Below are 24,242 nucleotides of genomic sequence, written 5' to 3'. Positions count from 1 at the left end.
ATATGTTGAAAATAGGGAAATGATCAACCTAGTTGAAGTCTTCAAGATATTGTGTATATTTGATTTTTTTTTTCATTTGTTTACATAATAACAATTTAACTTACTAAGAATGTTCTACTAATAGAAACAAAAGAAGATGAATTTTGGATTAAAACTCATTTACCAGATCCACAATTAAAATTCATTCAATCACAAGTTGTTCAAGTCAAACCAGATATAACTTACCTACATTGCAGAGAGAGCTTTAACCAATTATAGACACACGAGTAACCAGTTTTGTGTGTGTCAGTATATGTGGAGAAACCTACATCGGTTAAACCATCTAACCGATGTAATATATGATTTTTACATCGGTTAAGTCATCTAACCAATGTAATATATGGTCCATATTAAAAAAAATTGATTTTTTTTTCATGAAGAGTGGGTGACCATAAACGTCACATAGGTAACCACTTACAGACACACGAGTAATCAGTTTTGTGTGTGCCAGTATATGTGGAGGAACCTATGGCTGAGTAGTTCTAGTAGGGTTATTACACCGGTTAAGCCATATAACTGATGTAATATATGGTTCTTATTAAAAAAATTGTATTTTTTTTCATGAAGAGTGGGTGGCCAAACGTCACATAAGTGACCACTTACGCACACATATAACCAGTTTTGCGTGCGTCACATAAGTAATCACTTACAGACACACGGGTAACCAGTTTTGCGTGTGCTACAGATCATATATTATAATATAGAGTCAGTGTCACATCCTCACCAAATGTCACGTCTACAACGGCAATTAATGTTACTGCGGTGTCAAGTCTGTGTAGTGTTAATAAAACATTTTTCAAGGAAAAAATTGTGATGAGTACAAAATAACCTCAAACTCACAGAATACGCCATGACAACGCATTAACAAGAGAATATGCACAATACCAACATGGCAAGTTGACTCTTATATAAAGCTCTTCATAAAGAGTTGCATTTCCCCCAATTTTCAGGCACACAAAACTTATTTCATTCATTTTGCAATAAGCATCACCATATCCTTGCCTTTCTTTGCAAACCCACGGCCATTATGCTCCATGGCTCTCCCAAGCATTTTCACAAACAGGCCACAGCCACCACCAACTCAAACTGGTTTGAGTGATAACAAAAAAATGAGATTAAGAATGTGTGAAGTTGTTTGAGCGAGCCAAAAATTATATCAATATCATTAGAAGTGAGCCAAAAAATTGAAGAAAACAAATACCTTTTAGAGAACCAAATACCATTTGGAAAGCATTAGATGAAGGCATTGAATCCAAGGTACTGAAAATAATATTTGGATAAAATATTCAATCCACATACATATAAGCCCTTCCATTCTTGGTTATGATTGTCAAGTGTGTAAGTCTGCCCATGTTTGTATGTCTAAAGGGATCGTTTACAACTTCCATATGCTATTTTTGCATCAGTGCTTGTTTGTAAACAATGTAGAGAACTTTATATAGAAATGTGTGGTTTGAAGCTTGGTCATGTTTAAGTCTGATAAAATTCGCATTTGAGACTGCATCTAAATCTAATTAATTTGTATGTGCAGAATTACTTTTGAGATTAAGTGAAATTGGTTACTCATTCTATTAGGTAATATTTAGTGATTGATCATTCAGTATGAAAAATAACTAGAAAAAAAACATATACCAGAATACAAATCCCCTACTTTCTTAAGGCTCTTCCCAGCTTAAAACCAAGCTGCAATCACTCGTACAAAAAGAAACAAAGAAAGAATTAAACTAAGAGTTATTCCTTAATCAATTTCTGCAGCATTTTTGTATTTCTTTCTGCAGCTTTTCATACAGCTTTAGTGCAGGAGGTTAAGCTCGGTGAATCATTGGCTCCAAAAGAAAAGCCACGATCACTGCTTAAAACTGCAGCTTGTCCGAGAGCATGCTATCAAAGTCTATACTAATGGGCATTGGCTTCTGTTGTTGGTTTCTTCTACTTTTAGAGATTTGAATCTTCTTCTCTAAACTTTCTTCCAGGATAAGGCTTTGCTCAGCTGCCAAACACAGATTCGAAACCAGTTTGGTCAAATTTAGTCACTTAAGGATCATTTCTTTGAGCCACCAACGATGAGGATTCATTTCTTTTCCCTGTCACGTTATTAACCAACCCAGATCCAAAACCACTGGAAATTTTGAAATCTTGAACAATCTTTTGGTTTAAGAGAGATTCTACTTCATCTAGGAGTTCTTTCATCTTGGATTCAAAACTGCTTACCTTGCTAGCACTGCTCTGAATTTCAGCTTTCAACTCAGTTTTGGAGAATTCGTAGTCTATTTGCTCCAACAGATCTTCTGAAAATGTTCTGAAAATATCTGAACTCCTTATATTAAATCCAAGGAACCTTAATTATGTCTGAACTCTTATCTAAATTTATAGACATTCCATACCTAACTTACCTATCATACAACTAAACTCTGATCAAAACTCTTTTATTTAGACAGTGACAGAGTTTATTCATAAAGTGAATAAAATGAGAAATTTTTAGAAAATAATATCAAATTCTGTATAACAATTTAAAATTAAATTTATAAGAATAACTTTTGTATAAAAAAAAATTATATAAAAATGTAAGAATTTTGATAATTTATCATTTTGACATTGTTTTGTTCAAATCATGAAAGTTGAGTTTTCTGTTACCGTAAACCCAAACTTATACACTCTTAGATCTTTGTTATAATTGATTATTGTTTCACTCATTTGTGCACTTAATCTATTAGCACCTAACATAGTTGATTATCCTAACAAAGATATAAGCTATTAGCAATTAAAATTCATTTAACTCAGAAGTTGTTCAAACTAGAATGTTGTACTCCTGCTAATGAATGCAATAGGGAAATGGTTCACGCTCAGCCTCTGCAAAATATCTCACTCATATCGACTATGGAACCAGTAACACAATGAAAAACAAAAAAACCAGGAGAATTGTGTTATTGGATTAGAAACTAATTCATAGTATAGTTGTACATATAAATTCTAATACTTTCGAGTTTCTTCTTGTGCATTGATAACTATTTTCTTAAATTTCTTAATTATAGAAATTAAATATTCTGTTCAGGAATATGACGAAGAAAAATAGCTTTTAGCTATTCACTGGACAGATCTTATATATACTCTATTTGTATCAGAGTATATAATATTGGAAAGTGTACTTCTAACTTTAAGTCTAACTATTTTATCAGAGTATATAAAATTGATGTGTAAGATGAAGTTTGTACTCACTTATATACTATGAAATGTGTTTACCAATAGCTACATTCAATTATCAACAAACAACTGAGAATTCACTAAACCAAACACACAAGTTTACAAAAACAGGTAAGAGTGTTGATCTTGAACTCTACAAGAACACACAACACTCTTATGCATGCTTTCACTGTAATTTTTAAAAATATCTCTTGCTTAACAAGTCAATTCATTCTATTATGGGCTTTTAAGTACTTTATAGTACTCTTGATTTTAAGAATAAGAACAACAAAACAGGATAATAATACCCAAAATAGCATTTTCTTCTCCTTTCATAACATGAAACTAAATTCAAGTTATATCATTTAATGAATGATCATGTTATAGATTATCTTTAAGGATAAAATACTAAATAATTCTTTTCCCAGGATAAGGCCAAATCTCATTTGGTATTTGATAGATTTTGCTTCAAATACTGTATTGTTGCTTAATTTCTTCTCTGTTCTTGTGTTGTCAGATGATGAGAGGAAAAAGCTTTTGGATTGGAAATTAAGATTAAGCATTATCAATGGAATAGCAAGAGGTGTTTTATACCTTCATGAGGACTCTCGACTTAAAGTAATTCACAGAGATCTCAAAACTAACAATGTTTTATTAGACCATGACATGAATCCAAAAATATCAGATTTTGATTGGCAAGGGCATTTGAAAGAGGACAGAACCAGACAAATACAAAACGAGTGATGGGCATTTAGTGAGTTTTACTCATACCAAACATTTCTTAAACAATAAGGTTGATGGAAGAATTATTAAGCATATAATTTAGAAAAATGAAATTCTTTTTTTTTTCATACACCTTGACATGACAAATAATAAAGCTCTATTGATTTGCAAAAGTGGATACATGACTCTGAATATGCTGTTGGAAGGATTGTTTTCAGTGAAATCTGATGTTTTCAGTTTTGGAGTTCTAGTCCTAGAAATCATTTGCGGGAGAAACTCAGAGCATGGTCAGACTCTTCTGTTGTATGTAAGTCTCCTCAGTTAAGAGATGCATACAGATTGGTTTGTTGTGTGTTCAAGAAGATGCAAAAAATAGACCAACCATGTCTGATGTTGTTGTAATGTTGGCGAGTGACGCAATGGCCCTTCCAAAACCCAAGCACCCACCATTTTGAGTTGGAAGAATGACCCCAGAGGAATTCTCTACATCAAAAAGTTCCAAGAATCTTTCCATTAATGATGTAACAACCTCTATTACTCTACCTAGTTAATGAACATTTTTGTATTTGATTTCATTTATTCTCCTTATTGGACACTGCGTGTCACCTCACAAGTCATTAGCACCAGCACACAACCATGCCACTCTAGTCACAGGTCTGTAATTATTTACCACCACCACACCTACACCAGAAATAACCTGCCGAAGTTTTACTGCCTGCACATCTACACCCTTGTCACAGTTCCATTATCAAAACTGCTCTCTGTTCAGGTGCAAGCTGAAGAAAAAGCTGATGTACATTTCATAAACAGCAATGTTGGAGAAAAAAAAATCAAATAACCATAGGTCGGAACTGGAAACCAAAATATCTGTCAGTAATAAACATAGCTCAATAGTTGTTGCTACAAATAGAAAAGGAAAAAAGTATAAAATAACTTCAAACTCACAGAATATGCCATGACAACGCATTAACAAGAAAATATGCACAATACCAACATGGCAAGTTGTGAATCCCCCAATATTCAGGCACCAAAAACTCATTTCATTCATTTTGCAATAAGCATCACCATATCCTCGTCTTTCTTTGCAAACCCACGGCCATTGTGCTCCATGGCTCTCCCAAGCATTTTCACAAATATTTGGATTCAATAATTCTAAAATTAGGGATGATTGTTATTTCAAACAAAAATTAAGGCAAAAAATGATTCAATTTTCTCATGTAAATTTACTAAATGTTGCCACTTATCATTGAAGAAAGTGGTGAGCTAGAGATTAAAATATCTGCACTAAATAAAGATTGTATTTGAAATGTTTAAATGATAATATGGAGAGTTGACACCTGATGAAAACGTAGGCATACGAGAATTTGTGCCTTAGGAATTTCAAATTTGTGCTTCGTCTACTAGTTTACTAGTTTTCTATCAACCCATATGTATTTAATGTTAGCAATCTTTTCCCAGTCTTCAATGCTGAGTTGTGAAATGCATTCAGGCAGACCCTCCTTTGGAAAGCATTAGATGAAGGCATTGAATCCAATGTACTGGAATTAATATTTGAATCAAATATTCAATCCACACACATATAAACCTTCCATTCTTGGTTATGATAGTCAAGTGTGTAAGTCTGCCCATGTTTGTATGTCTAAAGGGTTCGTTTACAACTTGCAGAATTTTGATTACTTCCATATGCTATTTTTGCGTGACTGCTTGTTTGTAAACAATGTAGAGAACTTTATATAGTAATGTGTCGTTTGAATCTTGGTCATGTTTCTCAAGTCTGATGAAATTCGCAGTTTGATTACTTCCATATGCTATTTTGATTACTTGTATGTGCGAAATTACTTTTGAGATTAAGTGAAATTGGTTCCTCGTTTTATTACGTAATATTTAGTGATTGATCATTCAGTATGAAAAATAATTAGATATTCTTTTTTATTATTAAAGAATTAAATAAATTCAACTGAGCATTTCAGGATACTCCAACCCTTATACAATTCAGAAAAACACATATACCAGACTACAGATGTCCTACTTTCTTAAGGCTCTTCCCAGCTTAAAACCAAGCTGCAATCACTCATACAAAAAGAAACAAGAAAGAATTAAACTAAGAGTTATTCTTACATCAATTTCTGCTGCATTTTGTATTTCTTTGTGCAGATTTTCTTACAGCTTTAGTGCAGGAGGTTAAGCTTGGTGAATCATTGGCTCCTAAAGAAAAGCCACGCTCACTGCTTAAAACTGCAGCTTGTCCGAGACCATACTATCAAAGCCTATACTAATGGGCATTGGCTTCTGTTGTTGGTTTCTTCTACTTTTAGAGTTTGAATCTTCTTCTCTTAACTTTCTTCCAGGATAAGGCTTTTCTCAGCTGCCAAACACAGATCCGAAACCAGTTTGGTCAAATTATCCCCTGCTCCAAAAATAACTAGCTATAGTAATAGGAAATCAAAAATTTATTGATCTTATTGATTATTGATGTTATTGTAGTAGTGTTTTATGTCTAAATAACTAAACCACATGAATAAATCTCAATCATTGATAACAACGATCCGTGTGATACTTCCATTTATATTTCTGTGAAATTCTTTTTGTAACTATATATTACCTTGGTAAAGTTTTACATCAGTACTAAAAAGATTCTTGGATTTTTTGATTTGGTACTTCCTCTGACACCTTTCTTCCAACTGAAAATGCTGGGTGCTTGGGTTTTGGAAGCGTCATGTTGTCACTCCCTAGCATAACAACAACATCTGACATGGTTGGTCTGTATGTTGCATTTTCTTGAACGCACAACAAAGCAATGTGTATGCACTTCTCAACTTCACTGCCTTTGAAGGATTTTTCCAGCATTGGATCCATCAATTCCAAACATTTTCCTTCACACCATGTTCTCCAAGCCTACAAGTATTTGTCATTAATTTGTGAATAATACTGTCATACTTCAGTTAGCTAGTATTGTTGATATTTGGTTAATCAGACCAGAGGGATGACTCACATATAAAAGAAGAGTTTGACCATGTTCTGACAGATAGAATCCGTTGTTCTTTCTTCCACAAATGGTTTCTAGAACTAGAACTCCGAAGCTGAAAACATCAGATTTCACTTAAAATAATCCTTGCATAGCGTACTCAGGAGCCATGTATCCATTAATTCAAAACAATAGAGCTTTGTTAATTTTTCTTGTTCAAGTATATAACAAGGAATTTCATTTTTTCAATCATTAAACTCTGAAGTATGCATTCACAAGTCCTACTGATAAGATATGTTTGGTATAAGTAAAACTCACTAAGTGCCCGTTACTCGTTTTGTATTTGCTTGGTTCTGTCCAATTTCAAATGCTTTTTTGCCAATCTAAAATCTGATATTTTGGGATTCATGTCATGGTCTAATAGAACATTGCTAGCTTTGAGATCTCTATGAATTACTTTGAGTCGAGAGTCCTCATGAAGGTATAGAAGATCTCTTGCTATTCCATTGATAATGGTTAATCTTAGTTTACAATCAAGTTGTTTTCTTTTCTCATCATCTGTTAAGATAGAAAGGATTTGAACATGGCAAGCCATTTAGCAAAACACCAAATGTTAAGTATTTGCCTTACACAGGAAAAAAATGCCAAAGAGATAATATAGCATTTCCCCCTTTAAAAGATGACTTATAAGTTATAACATGGTATAACCTTAGTTTAGTTTCATGTTATGAAAGGACAACATAATATATTAACCTTTTGGGTATTTTGCATAATAATATACGTACAAGAACGAAAACTAACTAATTTCTATTAGAGTGTAAGTTGGAAGTCTTTAAATTGTAAGAATGGGTAAAAAGAGCAACATACAAGGAGAAAAGATCCACCGACCTGTTGTCTATATAAGTCTCTCTTTGAAAGTATTTTGAAGTCGAATGAAGTTTTGTGAAAAATTGAGAGAAAGAACTATGTTTAGATAAAGTAGGCAAGAGTTTTACGTGGTTCAAACCGGATGGAACGGCTAAGAGCAGAATTGATAGAGTGCTGGTTTCTGAAGAGTGGCTTAAACTATGGCCCACGAGTAAACAGTATGTTTTACGGAGGGAGGTATCCGACCATTGTGCATTGGTGGTTAAGTCTGTAGAAAAGGACTGGGGACCTAAGCCCTTCAGATTCATTGACGCTTGGCTTTTGGAAAGGGGCTTTAACAAGATGGTGAAGGATAAATGGCAATCATACTCGATACAGGGGAATGGTATAACGGTTTTTAAAGAAAAATTGAAAATGCTCAAAACAGATCTGAAAGTATGGAACAGAGATGTGTTTGGTAACCTTGATACTACTAAGAGGAGGATCCTTCAGGATCTGGAGGCTTTAGATTGCCAAGACTGCAATGGGGGCTTAGGGGAAGGTGAGAGGTTGGAAAAAATGGAATTGACAAGCCGTCTGGTTGAGACTGAAAAGAAAATTGAAAGCCTTTTTTGTCAAAAGGCTAGAGCAAGCTGGTTTAAAAATGGGGACTCCTATACTAGGTTCTTTCACTCATCTTTGAGGTGGAGAAGGCTCAGGAATGAAGTGAAGGGCGTCCAGGTTGGGGACCAATGGTGTGAGGAACCTAGTACCGTTCGCATGGAGGCAAAAAAGTTGTTTGAAGCTAGATTCAGTGCCACGAAAGATCTTGGTGTAAGGTTGGATGAAGTCGAGTTTAAATCTCTTAACCCAACGGATAACGAGAGACTTGTAGCAGTGTTCACGGAGGAAGAGATAAGGGACGCAGTGTGGCAGTGTGAAGGTTCGAAGAGTCCCGGTCCAGATGGCTTTAACTTCAATTTTATCAGGAAAAGCTGGGAATTTATAAAACATGACATATTTGCAGCAATGGCTTTGTTTCATAGGACTGGAACCATTCCGAAGGGTTGTAACGCTTCGTTCATTTGTCTAATCCCCAAGGTCAGGGACCCATCTAAGCTTGAGCAGTATAGACCCATCTCACTAGTAGGAGCCCTATACAAAATCATATCTAAGGTTTTGGCTAGCAGGTTGAAGAAGGTGTTGCCTGCAATCGTAGATGAAAGCCAATCAGCCTTCCTAAAGAATAGAGGGATTCTAGACAGCGTGCTTATGGCTAATGAAGTGGTGGAGGAGCTAAGAAAAAAGGGAAGAAGTGGGCTTTGCTTAAAGGTGGACTTCGAGAAGGCATATGACTCGGTTAGATGGGAATTTTTATATGATATGCTGCACAGGATGGGGTTTCATAACTTATGGATCACTTGGATTCGAGGTTGTATGGAGTCCGCTTCAATTTCTGTGCTGGTCAATGGGAGCCCTACGGAGGAGTTCAAGCCATCAAGAGGGTTGAGACAGGGTGATCCTTTAGCCCCCTTCCTTTTCTTGGTGGCAGCAGAAGGTCTTGCTGGAATTGTCAGACAGGCTTTGAAGGTCAATTTGCTATCGGGTCTCAAGATTGGAAGCAAGGAGTTAGAGATATGTATTCTCCAATTTGCGGATGACACCTTATTTCTGTGTGAAGACTCCTACAGCAACGTGTTAACTTTGAAAGCCATTTTGAGGGGTTTTGAGCTAGCCTCAGGCTTAAAGATTAACTTCCATAAGTCCAGGCTAGCAGGTATAAACGTGCAACGTAGTGCAGTATCATGCTACACTAAGACTCTAAATTGCTCGCAGATGGGGATTCCGTTCAAATATCTTGGCCTGGAAGTGGGAGGAAACCCAATGACGAAGCAGTTCTGGGAACCGGTCATTAATAAGTTAAAAGGAAGACTTAGCGTATGGAAAGGAAGATTCCTTTCAATGGCAGGAAGAATTTGTCTTATTAACTCTGTTTTAACGGGTGTACCTTTGTATTACTTATCCCTTTTCAAAGCACCGCTGGCGGTTTGTAAGAGGATTATGAGCATACAAAGGAGATTTCTGTGGGGATGGGGGAAAGCCAATAAGCCAATCTTCTGGGTTAGCTGGAAAGATGTATGCAAATCTAAAGCGGAGGGAGGTTTGGGTTGTCGGGATATACGTATGCTCAATTATGCTCTTCTAGCTAAATGGAGATGGCGCAGTCTGGCTGATGAGAATGGAAGGTGGAAGGAGCTGCTAGATTCAAAGTACAACTTGGAGTTAGAAGGTAACCAAACACCTACCAAAGTTCAGTCTTGGTGGTGGAGAGACTTGTTAAAGATATGCAAGGAGGGAGGAGGTAAAGGCTGGTTTCAAGAAGAGCTAGGATGGGAAATAGGATGTGGTCATAAAATTAAATTCTGGGAGGAGGTATGGGTTGGAAGTGCCGATCTGAAATCCATGTTCCCACGACTTTATTCCCTGTCCTTAAATCAGGGTCAAGCAGTGGGAGAGGTTGGTGAATGGATAAACTCGGAGTGGCGGTGGAGTTTGAAGTGGAGGCGTGCTCGATTTGAGTGGGAGACTCCAATGGAAGCAGACCTTAGCATGATCTTATCCAGGGTCATTTTGAAGAAGAACATCAAGGACAATCACACGTGGGGGAAGGAGAAATCACGGTTGTTCTCTGTGAAATCTGCATACGAATGCCTAGCTAAGCAAATTAGAGACCCTCAATCCGAAGTGTTTAAACTCTTGTGGAAGGTAAAGGCATTTCCAAGCGTAGTCACGACAGCTTGGAGGGTACTTGTGGGAAGAATACCTACAAGAGTGGGCTTGAGCAGGAAAGGGGTGTTGATGATCTCTACGTCGTGTCCTTTATGCCAGCTGGAGGAGGAGTCATGTCAACACCTCTTCTTGGAATGCAAACACGCTCAACGGGTATGGTCTTTGTGCTTTAATTGGATAGGTATCTTATCTGTCCAGCATAATGATTTAAAGGTGCATTTTCAAAGCTTTTTCTTATCCCAAGCTAGTAGCAAACAAAATCTGCTTTGGAAAGGTGTTTGGGCAAATGTTGTTAGGAGCATATGGGATCAAAGAAATATGATTGTTTTCCAGCATGGGGTAGTAGACGTGGAGGAAGTCTTCCAAAAGGCTCAACTCAAGTCTTGGCTATGGCTGAAGCATAAAACGCCTTCCTTTAACTATTCGTTCGTTGATTGGGTCCTTAATCCACTTATATGCATTACGAGTTTCAAGTAATTTTTCCAGGATGGGAGCAGAGGATGGGTAGGGGTGCCTATGATGACCCAAGGACAATTCAAGCAAGCTGAAATGCTTGGAAAGGGATGCGTTGTGATAGGGATCTTGGGAGAAGTTGAGATAGCTCTGGTGCTGTAATAGGCTTTGAGAGTATGCACTGCTTTGAGAAGTGCACTATCCTTCACTCAATCTATTCTCACCCACATGTGAGCTGGCGTAAACATCACTGGTATAGGTGTGAGAATGCTGGAACTGGGTTAGTGGTGCAGGACAGGCTTGCTGGAGCTTGGAGGCTGCACATCGTGTACATACATCTACGGGTTTTTGGTTTTACTTGGCATGGGTAAGTTGGAAAAGGCTACAACAGAGGAAGATATGGAAGGGTGGAGTACGGAAGGACAACAGTAGGTGTATGTAGGTGCTGGTTTTGGACGATGGTTTTTGGTTTTTATAGAGGGAAGGGGTGGTCTTGGAAGAACATGCAGGGGTAGAAATGGGTGAGGTGGGTTGGAGTGCAAAAGAAAACATCACTTTTTGGAGTCTGCTGCAGATGGGAATTTATACAAGCACTTTGGTGTTTGCTGTTTTTGCTGCAGTTGTGATTTTAAATTTTCGGGGTACTTGCTGTTTTCTTTACTGCTAATGAGGTATTCTTAGGATCTTTTTTTTAAAGGTTAGATCATAAGCTAAGAGCACCCTTCTCATGATTGCATGGAGGATGGGTCTAGTGGGTTTGTGAGCTCAATCCTGCTGCTATGTTTCTTTTCTGCAGGGTTTATCTTGTATCTATCGCTGCAGGTATAGCCTCTTTATGGCTGCTCAGCGGTATAATCAGTTTGTGGTTTGTAAACGGGTTGGGATACCCCTAAAGTATCCCTCTTAATTTAATTCATTCATTGCTGATAAAAAATGTTTAGATAAAAATAGTTATAATTCTATAAGTTTGAATATCAAGTTCTCATAACTTTCTGAGGCAATCTTGGAGAACATTTTGAGTTAATTAAGAAGTGTTCATCTAATTTGATTTCAATTTAGGTGTAATCATTTGGGTTATATATTCTTCCTGTATTTTAGATTTTAGGTAGATTCCAAGTGTTTATGCTGAATAGGGTGTTTAGTGTATGTTCTGTAAGAGGGTTTTACAGATTTGCTATGAACCAGTTCTTATAGGATGCAAGAAATTGGTTCTTGATATCTTGTAATCTGAATTTGTTGTTTTTTTTTTATCAGCCAATAATTAATTGAAATTGAAAAAAGACCTATTAAGGGGTATCCCAACAGTATACAAACCATAAATAATAGCATGAGCATGCTACAGAGGTACTCCTGCATCAAAACCAGACCAAACAAGCCCAACACTAGCTTCCAACATACACTAAACCAGAGAAGCTAACAATTAAGCATAATCCTATTAGCATCTAACAATAGTTTACCACCAGTGATGCCTAACAAGAAGTGCCATCTGCATAAAACCAGTGGCCAAATTCTCCTTTCATACCACCATTGGGAATTGCCTCGCTTAGAATTGCTTTGGGCCAGACATATTCCAACCTGTTTCCACCAAAAGCAGCTTCCTTTGGCAGCTATTAACAACACGCACAGTAGCTTAAGAGCGTTCTTGTGAATTACACTACATTGATAGGTGCCTTGATCCCAGTCATTCATTACAACTCTTGGTAAGCCACATTATGACTTCTATTTTCACTCAATAGAAATATAGTCCTTTGCTGCCAGAATCTGGCATTGCCATCCTCTCACTTGTTTTTGATAACTATTATTCAACCTGCATAAACCAGCTGCCACAACTTCTCCATCCATAGTCATCCGAAACCTACCTACACCGTGACCCTTCTATTGTCATATAGGCTTCCAGCAGAGAGAGTGGAATGACAGGTGCTCCAAGAGGAAGGGTTGTTCAAACAGTGTTGAATATACCCTCTGTAGCCAAAACAACAGGTTGAGATACTTGTGATTGGTAGCATTTGTGTGTGCAGTTATACCACTTTTCATGCTCGTTTCTGCCAATTGGCTCCCACCGTGGCTTACACTCCATTGTGTGCTATAGGCACCCCCTAGACAGCAATCCTGCAGCAGCCCTATAGCACCTCTCCTATCTGAACCATAGCCTTGCATCTCCTCTGGCCTACTCCGTTGAACTTTGTGACATATAACACAACTCCAACATAGGATCTATGTTACAGCAGTTACCACTTCCATTCGGTGCGTCTCCCAGGACTCCTACCTGTACCAACAGGCCAGATAAAACCAGTAACACAAAACAGCATGGCAGCTTAACATCATGAAGAATAAAACTTTCAGTTAACAGCAAGGAGGCACTGGTTGGGATTCAAGAGTCAGTCTGAAAAAGCGTATGAGAATCCAACTGCCTTGTGTTTTAACCACAGCCAAGACAGTAACTGAGCATTTTGGAAAACTTCATCAGAGTCGGGGACCCCTCCTTTGAAGACTACCTGGTTTCGCTGCTCCCAAATGCATCTAACAATTGTTGCCCATAATCCTCTCCACACCTGATTTTGCGTACTAGATAGGTGGATTAAGTAAAGTTTACTAAGTGATTCCTGATGTCGTTGTTGTGGACCCCCAAAATGCCAATCCAGCGATAGCAGCGAGACCATACTCGTTGCGCGTATACGCAAGGAAGAGGTGTTGAGATGATTCGTCTGACAGGCTGCACAAAGCACATAAAGGCGAATTCATAGTTATTCCTCTTCTTATGAGATTGTCGTTGGTTGGAAGTCTGTCAAAAAGAACTCTCCAAACAGTGATAAGTACTTTGGGCATGGCTTTCGACTGCCATAAAATACCAAAAGCACTATCCACTGTGCCATTGGTTTGATGATGGGCCAGAATGGAGTGTACTGATTTCACCGAGAACACGCCTTTTGGATATCCTTTCCAGACGAGATGATCTTGAACATCCTGGCATATGATTCCCGTTGTCAATCTTGAGGATAACTCTTCCTCCATATTCAACTCCCAGCCATATCTATCCCTTCTCCAATTAAACCGCCACCGCCACCTACCATCCTCCCATCTTCCTACCTCTCCCACCATCTTACCTTGATCTAGCGACAGAGCGTATAGTCTAGGATACAAGGTTTTAAGACAACTGTTCTGTAACCACACATCCTCCCAGAATCTAACTATGCCCCCTTCCCCTATTTTCCACCCAACAACTTTATGGAACCATCCTTCCTCTCCTTCGCCACATACTTTAACTAAATCCCTTCACCACCACGATTGGTATTTCAACCCAACCTGTCTACTTCCTGCTTCTGAATCATATTTTGACTTAAGTATGTCTTTCCATTTCCCTTCCTCATCACTCATAAGCCGCCATTTCCATTATGACAGTAGAGTAGAGTTAAAACTCCTGATCTCTTTGATCCCCAACCCACCTTCTTCAAGAGGCTTACAAACATTGTCCCAACTTCCCAAGAAATCGTTTTGTTTTCTCTACCCCAAGCACAGAGGAATCTTCTTTATATACTTTTGATTCTGTTGCACACTGCTACTGGCGCTTTATACACAGATAGGTAGAAAAGTGGTATAGTAGTGAAAACTGATTTTAGCAGGCATATTCTACTTGCCAAAGATAAGAATCTTCCTTTCCAAGAACTTAGTCTAGCTTCTATTTTTTTCACAACCGGCTCCCAAAACTGTTTCTTCCTTGGATTTCTGCCAACTTCCACCCCCAAGTATTGAAATGGTAGTCACATGGTGTGGCAGTTGAGCGTCTTCGCAGAGGTGTTCAGGACATAGCTGTTGACACTTATACCAACCATCTTTGACTTATGAAAGTTAACTTTCAAGCCTGAAACGATTTCATAGCATCGAAGGATGGCCTTGATAGCAAAGATATTGTTGAAAGAATCTTCGCACAGGAAAAATGTGTCATCTGCATACTGTAACAAGCAACACTCAATACTATTTTTTCCTACCTTTATACCCCTGAGCACCTTCATACTCAACGCTTGCCTCACAAGCCCTGCTAGTCCTTCAACAACCACTAGGAACAGAAATGGGGTCAGAGGATCTCCCTGTCTTAACCCCCTAGATGGCTTGAATTCCTCCGTAGGACTCCCATTTATCAGAACAAATACAGAGGATGAAGTCAAACATCCTTTAACCCACATAATCCACTTTTCGTGGAATCCCAACCTCTGAAGCATGTCATACAGAAAACTCTACCTAACTGAATTTGTTGTTGTTAGTGAGTTTAAGTGTTCGCCTTCTGAACTTTGTCATATTATTACTTACACGAAGTTGGGTCTAAATTGATGAGAAGACATCATTTGGGAATAATTATGTCTTATATTTTGTTTAATTTTTCCTCTGTTTTTTATTGATTTTTTTATTTATATTTTTAATCTAGTGTATTTCATGTGTGTTTGTTTATTTCTTAATAAATTAACCATAAAGGTCCTAAAAAGCATGGTTTAGTGGCACAAAAGTTGAGAACTCGGAGGATGGTGATATTGTTAATGATATTAGTATTTGAGAATGAAAATAATGAAATGAAAATAATGAAATGAAAATAACATTATATTTAAAGAGATGGATATAGAATCATCTCCAAAGTGCAAACCACTTTTAAAATCTTAAATCACCACAACTCCTCATTCACACATCTTTCAATCTATATCCTAAAAAACATACATTTCAATAATGCTTACAATTATTTCAACTTCAAAACAGAATATCGACAATAAAACATTGAAAAGACAAGAAGTTGATGCAAATATTTGTACTAAATAAGATTGTATTTGAAATGCTTGAAAGATAGTGGGGAGAATTGACACCTGATCAAAATGTAGGCATATGAGAATCGGTGCCTTAGGAATTTCCAATTTTTTATTTATATGTTTACTCAATACACTTTTTGATGCGAGCAATCTTTTTCCACTCTTCGCCTTCTTCTTTCTTGTACTGCTGTTTGAGCAAAGGACAGCATTGAATGACGAGTTGTGAAATGGATTCCGGTAGACCCTCTGCTGGCAAATATTGTAGTATTGGACAATTAAGAAACCGTAAAAACTGAAGAGAGGTGAGGTGACAAAGACCACCATAGTTTAGTTTCTTAAGATTTGGACAATCTCTTATATGTAGCACAGTAAGGGAGACTGGGAGCAAACCTTCATCCGGAAAACAGTCCCCATCCTCTTTTTGAATAGACAAGGATTCTATGGAAGGGTTGGTTCCCCAAACCCCCTCCTTTAGTGAGGCAACAAGTTTGGAGCATTTCAACAGAGAGAGGCGTTTTAGATTTGATGGCAAACATCCCTCAGACAACTCCACTTCTGGACAATTAATTATATAAAGATAATTAAGAGATGGAAGGAGGGCAGACATGCGTTTAGGCATTGATTTCAATTTCTCCAATCCTTCAATATGAAGTGTCTCTAGCTGAGGTGCAAATAATCCTTCATTGGGAAATGTTTCAAATTCAGAGCATTTTTCAATTCTCACACTCCTCAAATGATTAGGGTGCTCTTGTGTTATCGTCTGTAAGTTACGAAACTTGCATAAAGTAAGGTAGTAGAGTTTTGGAAATAAGTCTAGAGGGAAGTACGTGAGAGAGTCACAACATTGAATGATACGCAATTCTACAAGAAAATGGTAGCAATGGTTTATAGGAATATTCATGCCCAGACAACGATAAATAGTTAAGGATTGAATAGGAGTATGAGATAGGAGCATATCAAATGAAGAAGTCTCCATCTTCACACCTTCTATTTCTACTGCTCTAGGAGTCGAAGCCACAAGTTGTTCGCACATACTAATTATTAGATTCTTTAAATGAGGAAGGTGCTCTGGCAAGTGCCCTTTCAGTTTGGGACACTTAATTACAAAAAGACTATGAAGCTTTGGAAAAGCACCCGTCATGCATTCCCATTCTTCCCATTCTTTCATATTAGTAAACCTCAACGTTTCCAAGGATGCAAATGCAGAAGAGATATTCCCGTTAAAATCAGCACCTATCCTCACTATCTCATCAAGGCCCTCAATTTTCAAATGCTTGAGAAATGTCAAAAGTCCCAAGGAAGGCAACCATTGACAATATTTGCAGTTTTCCAAGCTTAAGGACACCACATTCAACAAAAATTTATCAGATAACCAACCTGGAAATTGTGTACCACAATAGCCTGTGATTGTCAACTTCTCCAAATGTCTGGAAGGTTGTAGATTCTCTAGTACTTCTCTTTCTTTTATTGAATCCTCATTTTTCAGCTTCAAATCCCATTTTAAACGTAGCTCCACAAGATGTATTTTATTCTTCAAATTCGCTGCCAATGCATCATAGGGATCCACAATATTTTCAAGATTTCTAATTGACAGATTCTTGTGAAGATCAAGTTGTCCTAGTTGTTGAATACTGAACTCACTACTATTTTTGCCAACCTCAAACCCACCCATCCATACTTGAAGATTCTTCAACTTTCCTAAAAGCACTGGAGCCTTTCTTAAATAAGTTCCCTTAAGTTCAAGGCGACGCAACTTGGTGAGCTCATGCAAAGTTGAGGGCAACTCCTTCAAAAGAAGACATTCGTTTAGCTTCAACACTTGCAAGTTACAGAGTGAATACATTGAGTCGGGAAGTCTTGTTATGCGTGTCCTTGAAAGGTCTAATGAACGGAGATGTATAAGATCATCTATTGTGTCAGGCACCTCTTCTATGATACGAGAAGACAAAGACAAGACCCGTAAGAACTTAAAGTTGGAGATCAACTCTTGTATTGACATCCCATAATTCCTATATGTGGACAAAAATGTTCGCAGCCTTTTAGCATCACCTAAAATCCTAAGCTCATCACGTTCAAAAGGATTCTTTATATTTGAAAAGTGACGAGTGGTCTTTGGTACTCTTTCTGCTCTATCAACACCCAACCTGAAGCAGATTTCACCTGAAACATATTTTGCTAAATCATTCAAAAGGTCGTGCATCACAAAACATTTTCGATTGTACCTAATTGACTGTTGAAAGAATGACCTTGATAATAGATCATTGAAGTATTGTTCACCTACTTCTTCTAGAGACTTACTCTGCTGAGAGCATTGTAGAAAATTTTCAGCCATCCATGAGAAAATTAAGTTCTCCTTATCAAACATATGGTCTTTGGGGAATAACGCACAATAAGCGAAACATCTCTTGAGATGAGAAGGAAGATGGTAATAGCTCAATAACAAAGCGGGGATGATTTTACTATCTTCTATTGCTAAGTCCCATATGTTGCTTCTCAATACGCCTTCCCACTCTAAAATAGATGACTTTGATTGTAAAAGACCTCCTACAGTTTCAAGGGCCAGAGGCAGTCCTTGGCACTTTTCAACTATCTTCATGCCAATCTCCTCCAACACAAAATTAGAATTATCAACTTGAAATGCATGTTTAGCAAAAACTTGCCAGCTGTGATCTTTTTGTAATTGCTTTAGGTTGTGAATCTTGTTTGACTCCATGATAGAAGCAACTTTGTTGATGCGTGTTGTGACAAGAATTTTACTTCCCTTAGCACCATATTTAAGAGGAGTTTGCAATGATTTCCATTGGTCTCGGTGTTCGTTCCAAACATCATCCAGAACCAGAAAAAACTTCATTCCATTCAATTTTTCTTTCAATCGTCCCTGAACCATTTCTAGGTTTCTGCTATTATCAGTTTCCTTACGGATTGACTCAAAAATTGCTCTGGTTAACATGAAAACATCAAATTCATCAGAAACACAAACCCAGGCTTTGATAGCAAACATAGCCTCTATCATTGGGTCGTTGTATACATGTTGAGCAAGTGTGGTCTTACCCATCCCGCCCATACCCACAATAGAAAGTATTGACAGTTGGTTATGATTGTTAGTGTCAGATGTCAACCAATTAAGGATAATTTGTTTGTCCTCATCTCTGCCATAAATAACCTCTTCAGCCACCAGCGATGAAGATTCATTTCTTTTCTCTAACACTTTATTACCCAATTCCGATCTTACACCACCAACATTTTTCAGACCTAGATCATCCTTTTGGTTTAAAAGAGATTCAAGGTCCTCTAGGACTTCTTTCAGCTTGGATTCAAGAATGCGTACCTTGTTAGAACTGGTTTGGTATTGAAGTTGTGACTGAGTTTTGGAGAATTCATAGTCTATTTCATCCAGCAGATCCTCTGTGTCCAGCAACACGTCTCTGACCTCGTCAAGCCACGCTTTAACGTATGCATTTCTGAACTGCTTTAGTTCTGCATCATCAACCACAGCATTGATGGACACCAACTTCCTCTTCAAATTTTTCAGCAGCTTCTCATCGAGCTTTTTCCCACGAAAGTAGTCGAGAATTTGATTAGAATCGAGCTTGTCAAATAGCATCTGGAGAACAGCGCCAAAAAGAGCACCGCCAAGTGTTTCTAGGACTGGCATGGTTGGAAAGGAAGTGGCCAAATGAAAGAGAAGAAAGGGGTGTGAAAATTGGAAGTGAAGCTCAGTGACGTGAATGAAGGAGTGAGAATTTTGTTGGAGATGGATTTGCTTCAATAAAGGAGTGATGGGCAGGAAGCAGTAGCTGTTGATGATTATTGCCGACAGCACCATGTGGCTTTCATAGTCGTTTTTACCAACTTGAGTGAATTAGTCTATTTCGGTGGCTTACTTTATGAATAAAGACACCCCAACCCACTATTAAATCGGTCCATTTCCCTTTTTTTTTCTTTTAGCTTGAGTTGTTCCCTATTCAGAATGGTTTGGAGCGTAACAAGAAATATATTTGATGAATTAAATGGTTTCAAGTAGTTGACTGTTAGTCTTAATATTTTTGTCGTTTTTGTGAACAATCTTCTTCCTGTTGAAGGTAAGTATCATGTCACTGATTTATTTTGGACTTTGATTATAGTTGTGAATGGTAGTATTAAAGGACCTCAGGATGAAGACATTGAATCCAATGTAATGGAAATAATTGGATCAGATATTAAGTCACATACATTACATGCCCGACTGACCCAGCTGCAACACATTACATTTCGAGCTTCAAATTTTCAAGTGTACAAGTCTGCCCATGTTTGCATGTCTAAGGGGTTCGTTCACAACTTGCAGAATTTTGATTTCTTCCATATGCTATTTTTGCATCACTGCTTGTTTGTAAACAACGTAGAGAACTTTACATAGTAATGTGTGGTTTGAATCTTTGTCATGTTTCTCAAGTCTGATGAATCTCACAGTTTGAGACTGCATCTACATCTAATTATTTGTATGTGCAGAACTGCTTTTTTGAGATTAAGTGACATTGTTTCCTAGTTCTATCAGGTGATATTTAGTGATTCATCATTCAGCATGGAGATTTTTTTTATATGATATGATACTGTCAAAAACTAGTATATTTGATATCTGATGGCAAAGTTAGTATATTTGATATGATACTGTCAACTGAAGAAAATATACAACAGAGATAAAAATTAAAATAAAAAGTACACCTTACACATCTGTTTTAGTTCAACAATAAAATATGTGAACTTTTTTTTATCAGTAAAAAATTAAAATTAAAATGGGACACCCCTAAACCCATATAAAAAAACCAGAACCAAATACCATGAACAGGTAAATGCTATGAGGTAAACCTACACTACTACCATAAATCGACCAAGACCACAAAAAGGCCTCAAGTTGGTTAGAGCTTTTTTTTTTTTATAAGCAATGAATAAATAAAATTAAGGGGATACTTCAGGGGTATCCCAACCCATATACAGTAACCCAGAAGTGGACTTCCTACATCATCCACACAAAAGACTCTCCTTTATGGTTGTGGTAGAGCAACCTTAAAGTGAGACAACCATACCCAAAAAACAGCCAACAGGTTACCTTAAGCAACTTACAACTCGAGATGCCCACAACCGATGCCTTCTACATTCACCTCGCCACGCGACGAGTTACCCATGCACATTGCCTTCGGCGACCACCGACTACGTCCATAAAGAGCACGCCACTTCCTCGACCGGCGATTATCTTTGCATAACTTCGACGACCACCGACCGGCGATCATGTTAGCCTTTGCATCACTTCGACATCCACCGACTACGCACGTATTGAGATCGCCGTTTCATCGAGCGGTGATTCTGTTGACCTTGTATAACTTTGGCAACCACCGACTACATACATATGGAGCACGCCATTTCAAGTAACTTCGGCGACCACCGACTACACACATATGGAGAACGCCGCTTCCTCGATCGATGATCATATTGACTATCGTCGTTTTAATTACCGGCGATCATGTTGAGCGTTGCATAACATCGACGACCACCGACTACACAGATATGGTTAGAGCCTAACAAACAAATGGTTCTCATACAAAACCACCAAAGCATTAAATTCTGTGTATAATCCTACTCCAAAAGAGTTGGTGAAGCTGCAGTACACAGACTTCTTCCACTGTTTCAGGAGAACAGAAGCCTGCCAAAAACCAATGGTAGACAGCACACTGCCAAAAATATGTGAACATGAAGTCGTGAACTTATGGTAAAACTCTAACATTATCCTTTATAATACAAAGATTACAATGGTTTTTTTAGTACTTCTATAAATGAAAGCTCTTCCATGTAGAGGTTAAGAAAGAAAGAAAGAACAAGTTAAGAGCCTTTTATAATCGGGGTCTATATCTTTGTAATAATCATAAAAGTGTCACTGCATTTTGATGGATACACAATATCGTTAAACACAATTTTTGCACTGGTGCATGTGGAATAAGGTAGAACCTGCTTTCAACATTTGAAATGAAATATGTGAAACGAAGAGCAGGGGTGAGGTCTGTGGTACTGATTTTTATAGGGAAAGAGCAGAAAAATGAGATCAAAATTAGATGGAAATTAAAAATAAAATATAATTTAAAATAAATCTTGATAATTTTCTTAAGATTATATACAACTTAATTAAGATTAAAAAAAGTCTCTGTTAATTATATTTAATATTAAGATTATATTAATTTTTAGTAAAAAACTTTCGCTAATTTTTTTTTCGTGTCGTGTTATATTTAAAAATTATTTTATATTTTCATTCAAAAGTATATAAATACACAATGGTGATTTTTATTATTATTTAAAATTGTAAAACAAAGTTATATAAACAATAATATGTTATTTTATCAATTTTACATTAAAAATAAGAAATAAATAGTAAAAATAATGCAATATTTTTGTAAGGATCTTTTATCAAACAAAATATTGTTGGCTTGTTAAATGTTCAGTTCACCATATTTTGAAAATTAATTTTTTTGATAGTTTAATTTTTAAAATATTATTTTATTAATAAAAGGGTCAAATGACTGAAAATAAATATTTATACTTGGGTACTTCACCACAAAAGAGGAAGATATTTATTAATGCAAATTAATGTTTGGGATTTTGAATAAGTATAAGAGATTATTATTCTTTCATCTTACTTCATCCGTGTTCATGTCTAGTAACAACATATCCCTATTAGTCAAAAAGTAAATACATTGTTTCTAGCCAAATATTGTATTACTAACACGCCAATGACTAAAAATTATTAGAAAATACTTTGAAAAATATGTGTATGGAAAAGTATACAAGATCATCATTTACATTAATTAGCCTAAACAAGAACAGTGTATGAACGCATGAGCATGTGAAAACGAACAAGAAAAAACAACATTGTTCAATTTTTGTGATTAATATTATTTAATTGTAGGGTTATGGAATAATAACTATAAATTAATGTTTATGTCATTTTAATAAATATATATATATATATATATATATTATTGTACTATTCAATTCATTGTCAAAATATTCATAATATAATATCCATTTGACATGTCAAACCATCTGCAAATTAAAAACTCATTTGTTAGAATAGAAACAGTAGTGCAGACAGGTCAAACGAGTGCGGCTATTTTACATTTACAAGGGCGGTTATATAGCCGCACTTGATCAGCACGCATTCTTAAATCGAAGATTTACAAGTGCGGTTATTTAGTCGCATTCGTAAATGCGATTTATAAATGCGACTATGGTAAATAATCGCATTCTTATTTAATTTTTTTAAAAAAATTAAAACCGTAAACCCTAAGGCAGCAACAGCGGTGGCAACAGCAACAACGGAGCAAATATGGCATAGCAAAAATCCAAACAGCAGACAATGAAGCTGGTGACCTTCGTCAATACAAGAAAACAAATAGATAAGAGAAACGAAAAAATATATATAAATCAATGGTGAAGAAGAAAGAGAACTCGAAAAGAACTTACAATGGCACAAAGAAGACAATGAAGGCTCGTAGAAAACGAGAGGAAGCACGAGAGCATAAACAAAAGAGAAAATGAAGCGTCAAATAACCCTTCGCCAATGCAAGAAAACAAACAAATAAGTGAAACAAAAAATATGTATAAACCGAATCGAAATGAACTTACATTGGTACGAGAACACAATGAAACTCGCAGAAGAGAGAAACACCATAGCAGAAACAAAGAGAAAACGCGAAGCGCCAAAAAAAAAAAGTATGAAAGCGTAAGTGACGCGCTTCAAAATTAGGGTAAAAAAATTATTTAAGAATGCGGCTATTGGTAATAGCCGCATTCTTAAATCATGCGCTTTGATTTACGAATGCGGCTATTTAAAGAGCCACATTCGTAAATCATGCGCTTTGATTTAAGAATGCGGCTATTTAAATAGTTGCATTCGTAAATCATGCGTTTTGATTTAAGGATGCAGCTATTACAAATAGCCGCATTCGTAAATGAAATTAATTTCAAAAATACCACCGCATTTTGAATGACAACGGCTAACCCTAAAACTGCATTAAATAAATAGTCATTGTTTATACATTTTGTGCTAGTGAAATTAGTCCAATTTAATAATAGATTAATCACCTTAATATTTGGAGAATCCTTTACAAGTGGATCACCACTCGCTTTTTATCATCAAAGTTTGACAACCCTTCCTCGAAGAGGTCAATTCGCCCTTATAGGTTGTGCATCCATCTTAGATGATTTCAGCTCAACCTTGGTAAGAACATTTGACACCCACTATGGGCCTAGTTAAAATTGTTCTGAGACCACAAGTCTTATGGTACTCACTAGAAGCTGGATTGTGGCTTCATCGTCATCATGAACCTCTCAACTTCTTCTTTTATATTAACTATAGTATGATCTGTCACATCAGAAATGAATTATTCTTGTTATTAAATATAAAGTGTGGTAGTGTAAAAAGGCATGTC

At 36.8% G+C, this 24,242-nt stretch overlaps 3 protein-coding genes across 7 annotated transcripts in view; all 3 read right to left on the bottom strand.

Moving 5' to 3' along the window:
* LOC137827432 (putative disease resistance RPP13-like protein 1) overlaps window positions 1-19,645 on the bottom strand; it is a 40,786-nt gene extending 21,141 nt beyond the window's left edge. For 2 of the 5 annotated variants that reach the window (XM_068633864.1, XM_068633709.1), the window contains exon 1: window positions 15,844-19,645. In XM_068633864.1, coding sequence (XP_068489965.1) covers window positions 15,908-19,612 — 3,705 coding nt within the window. In that variant the 5' untranslated portion in view covers window positions 19,613-19,645 and the 3' untranslated portion in view covers window positions 15,844-15,907. Of the gene's footprint in view, window positions 1-5,909; window positions 6,308-6,544; window positions 6,838-6,934; window positions 7,023-7,067; window positions 7,466-15,843 lie in introns of those variants that run through there. The other 3 variants (XM_068633789.1, XM_068633629.1, XM_068633953.1) reach the window with 3 other exon arrangements.
* LOC137828258 (putative disease resistance RPP13-like protein 1) overlaps window positions 1-24,242 on the bottom strand; it is a 95,234-nt gene that overhangs the window by 9,249 nt on the left and 61,743 nt on the right. The window lies entirely within an intron of this gene.
* LOC137809522 (cysteine-rich receptor-like protein kinase 7) lies at window positions 6,276-7,078 on the bottom strand. The gene is made up of 4 exons (XM_068610630.1): window positions 7,068-7,078; window positions 6,935-7,022; window positions 6,601-6,837; window positions 6,276-6,368 (listed from the first exon to the last, which is right to left on the bottom strand). Exons 1-4 carry the CDS (start codon window positions 7,076-7,078, stop codon window positions 6,276-6,278), a joined length of 429 nt encoding a protein of 142 aa, XP_068466731.1.

This window comes from Phaseolus vulgaris, chromosome 11, assembly GCF_000499845.2.
Source record: "Phaseolus vulgaris cultivar G19833 chromosome 11, P. vulgaris v2.0, whole genome shotgun sequence".
NCBI lineage: Eukaryota > Viridiplantae > Streptophyta > Magnoliopsida > Fabales > Fabaceae > Phaseolus > Phaseolus vulgaris.
Note: the sequence above shows the minus strand (reverse complement) of the source record. Positions and strands in the feature narration are given on the sequence as shown.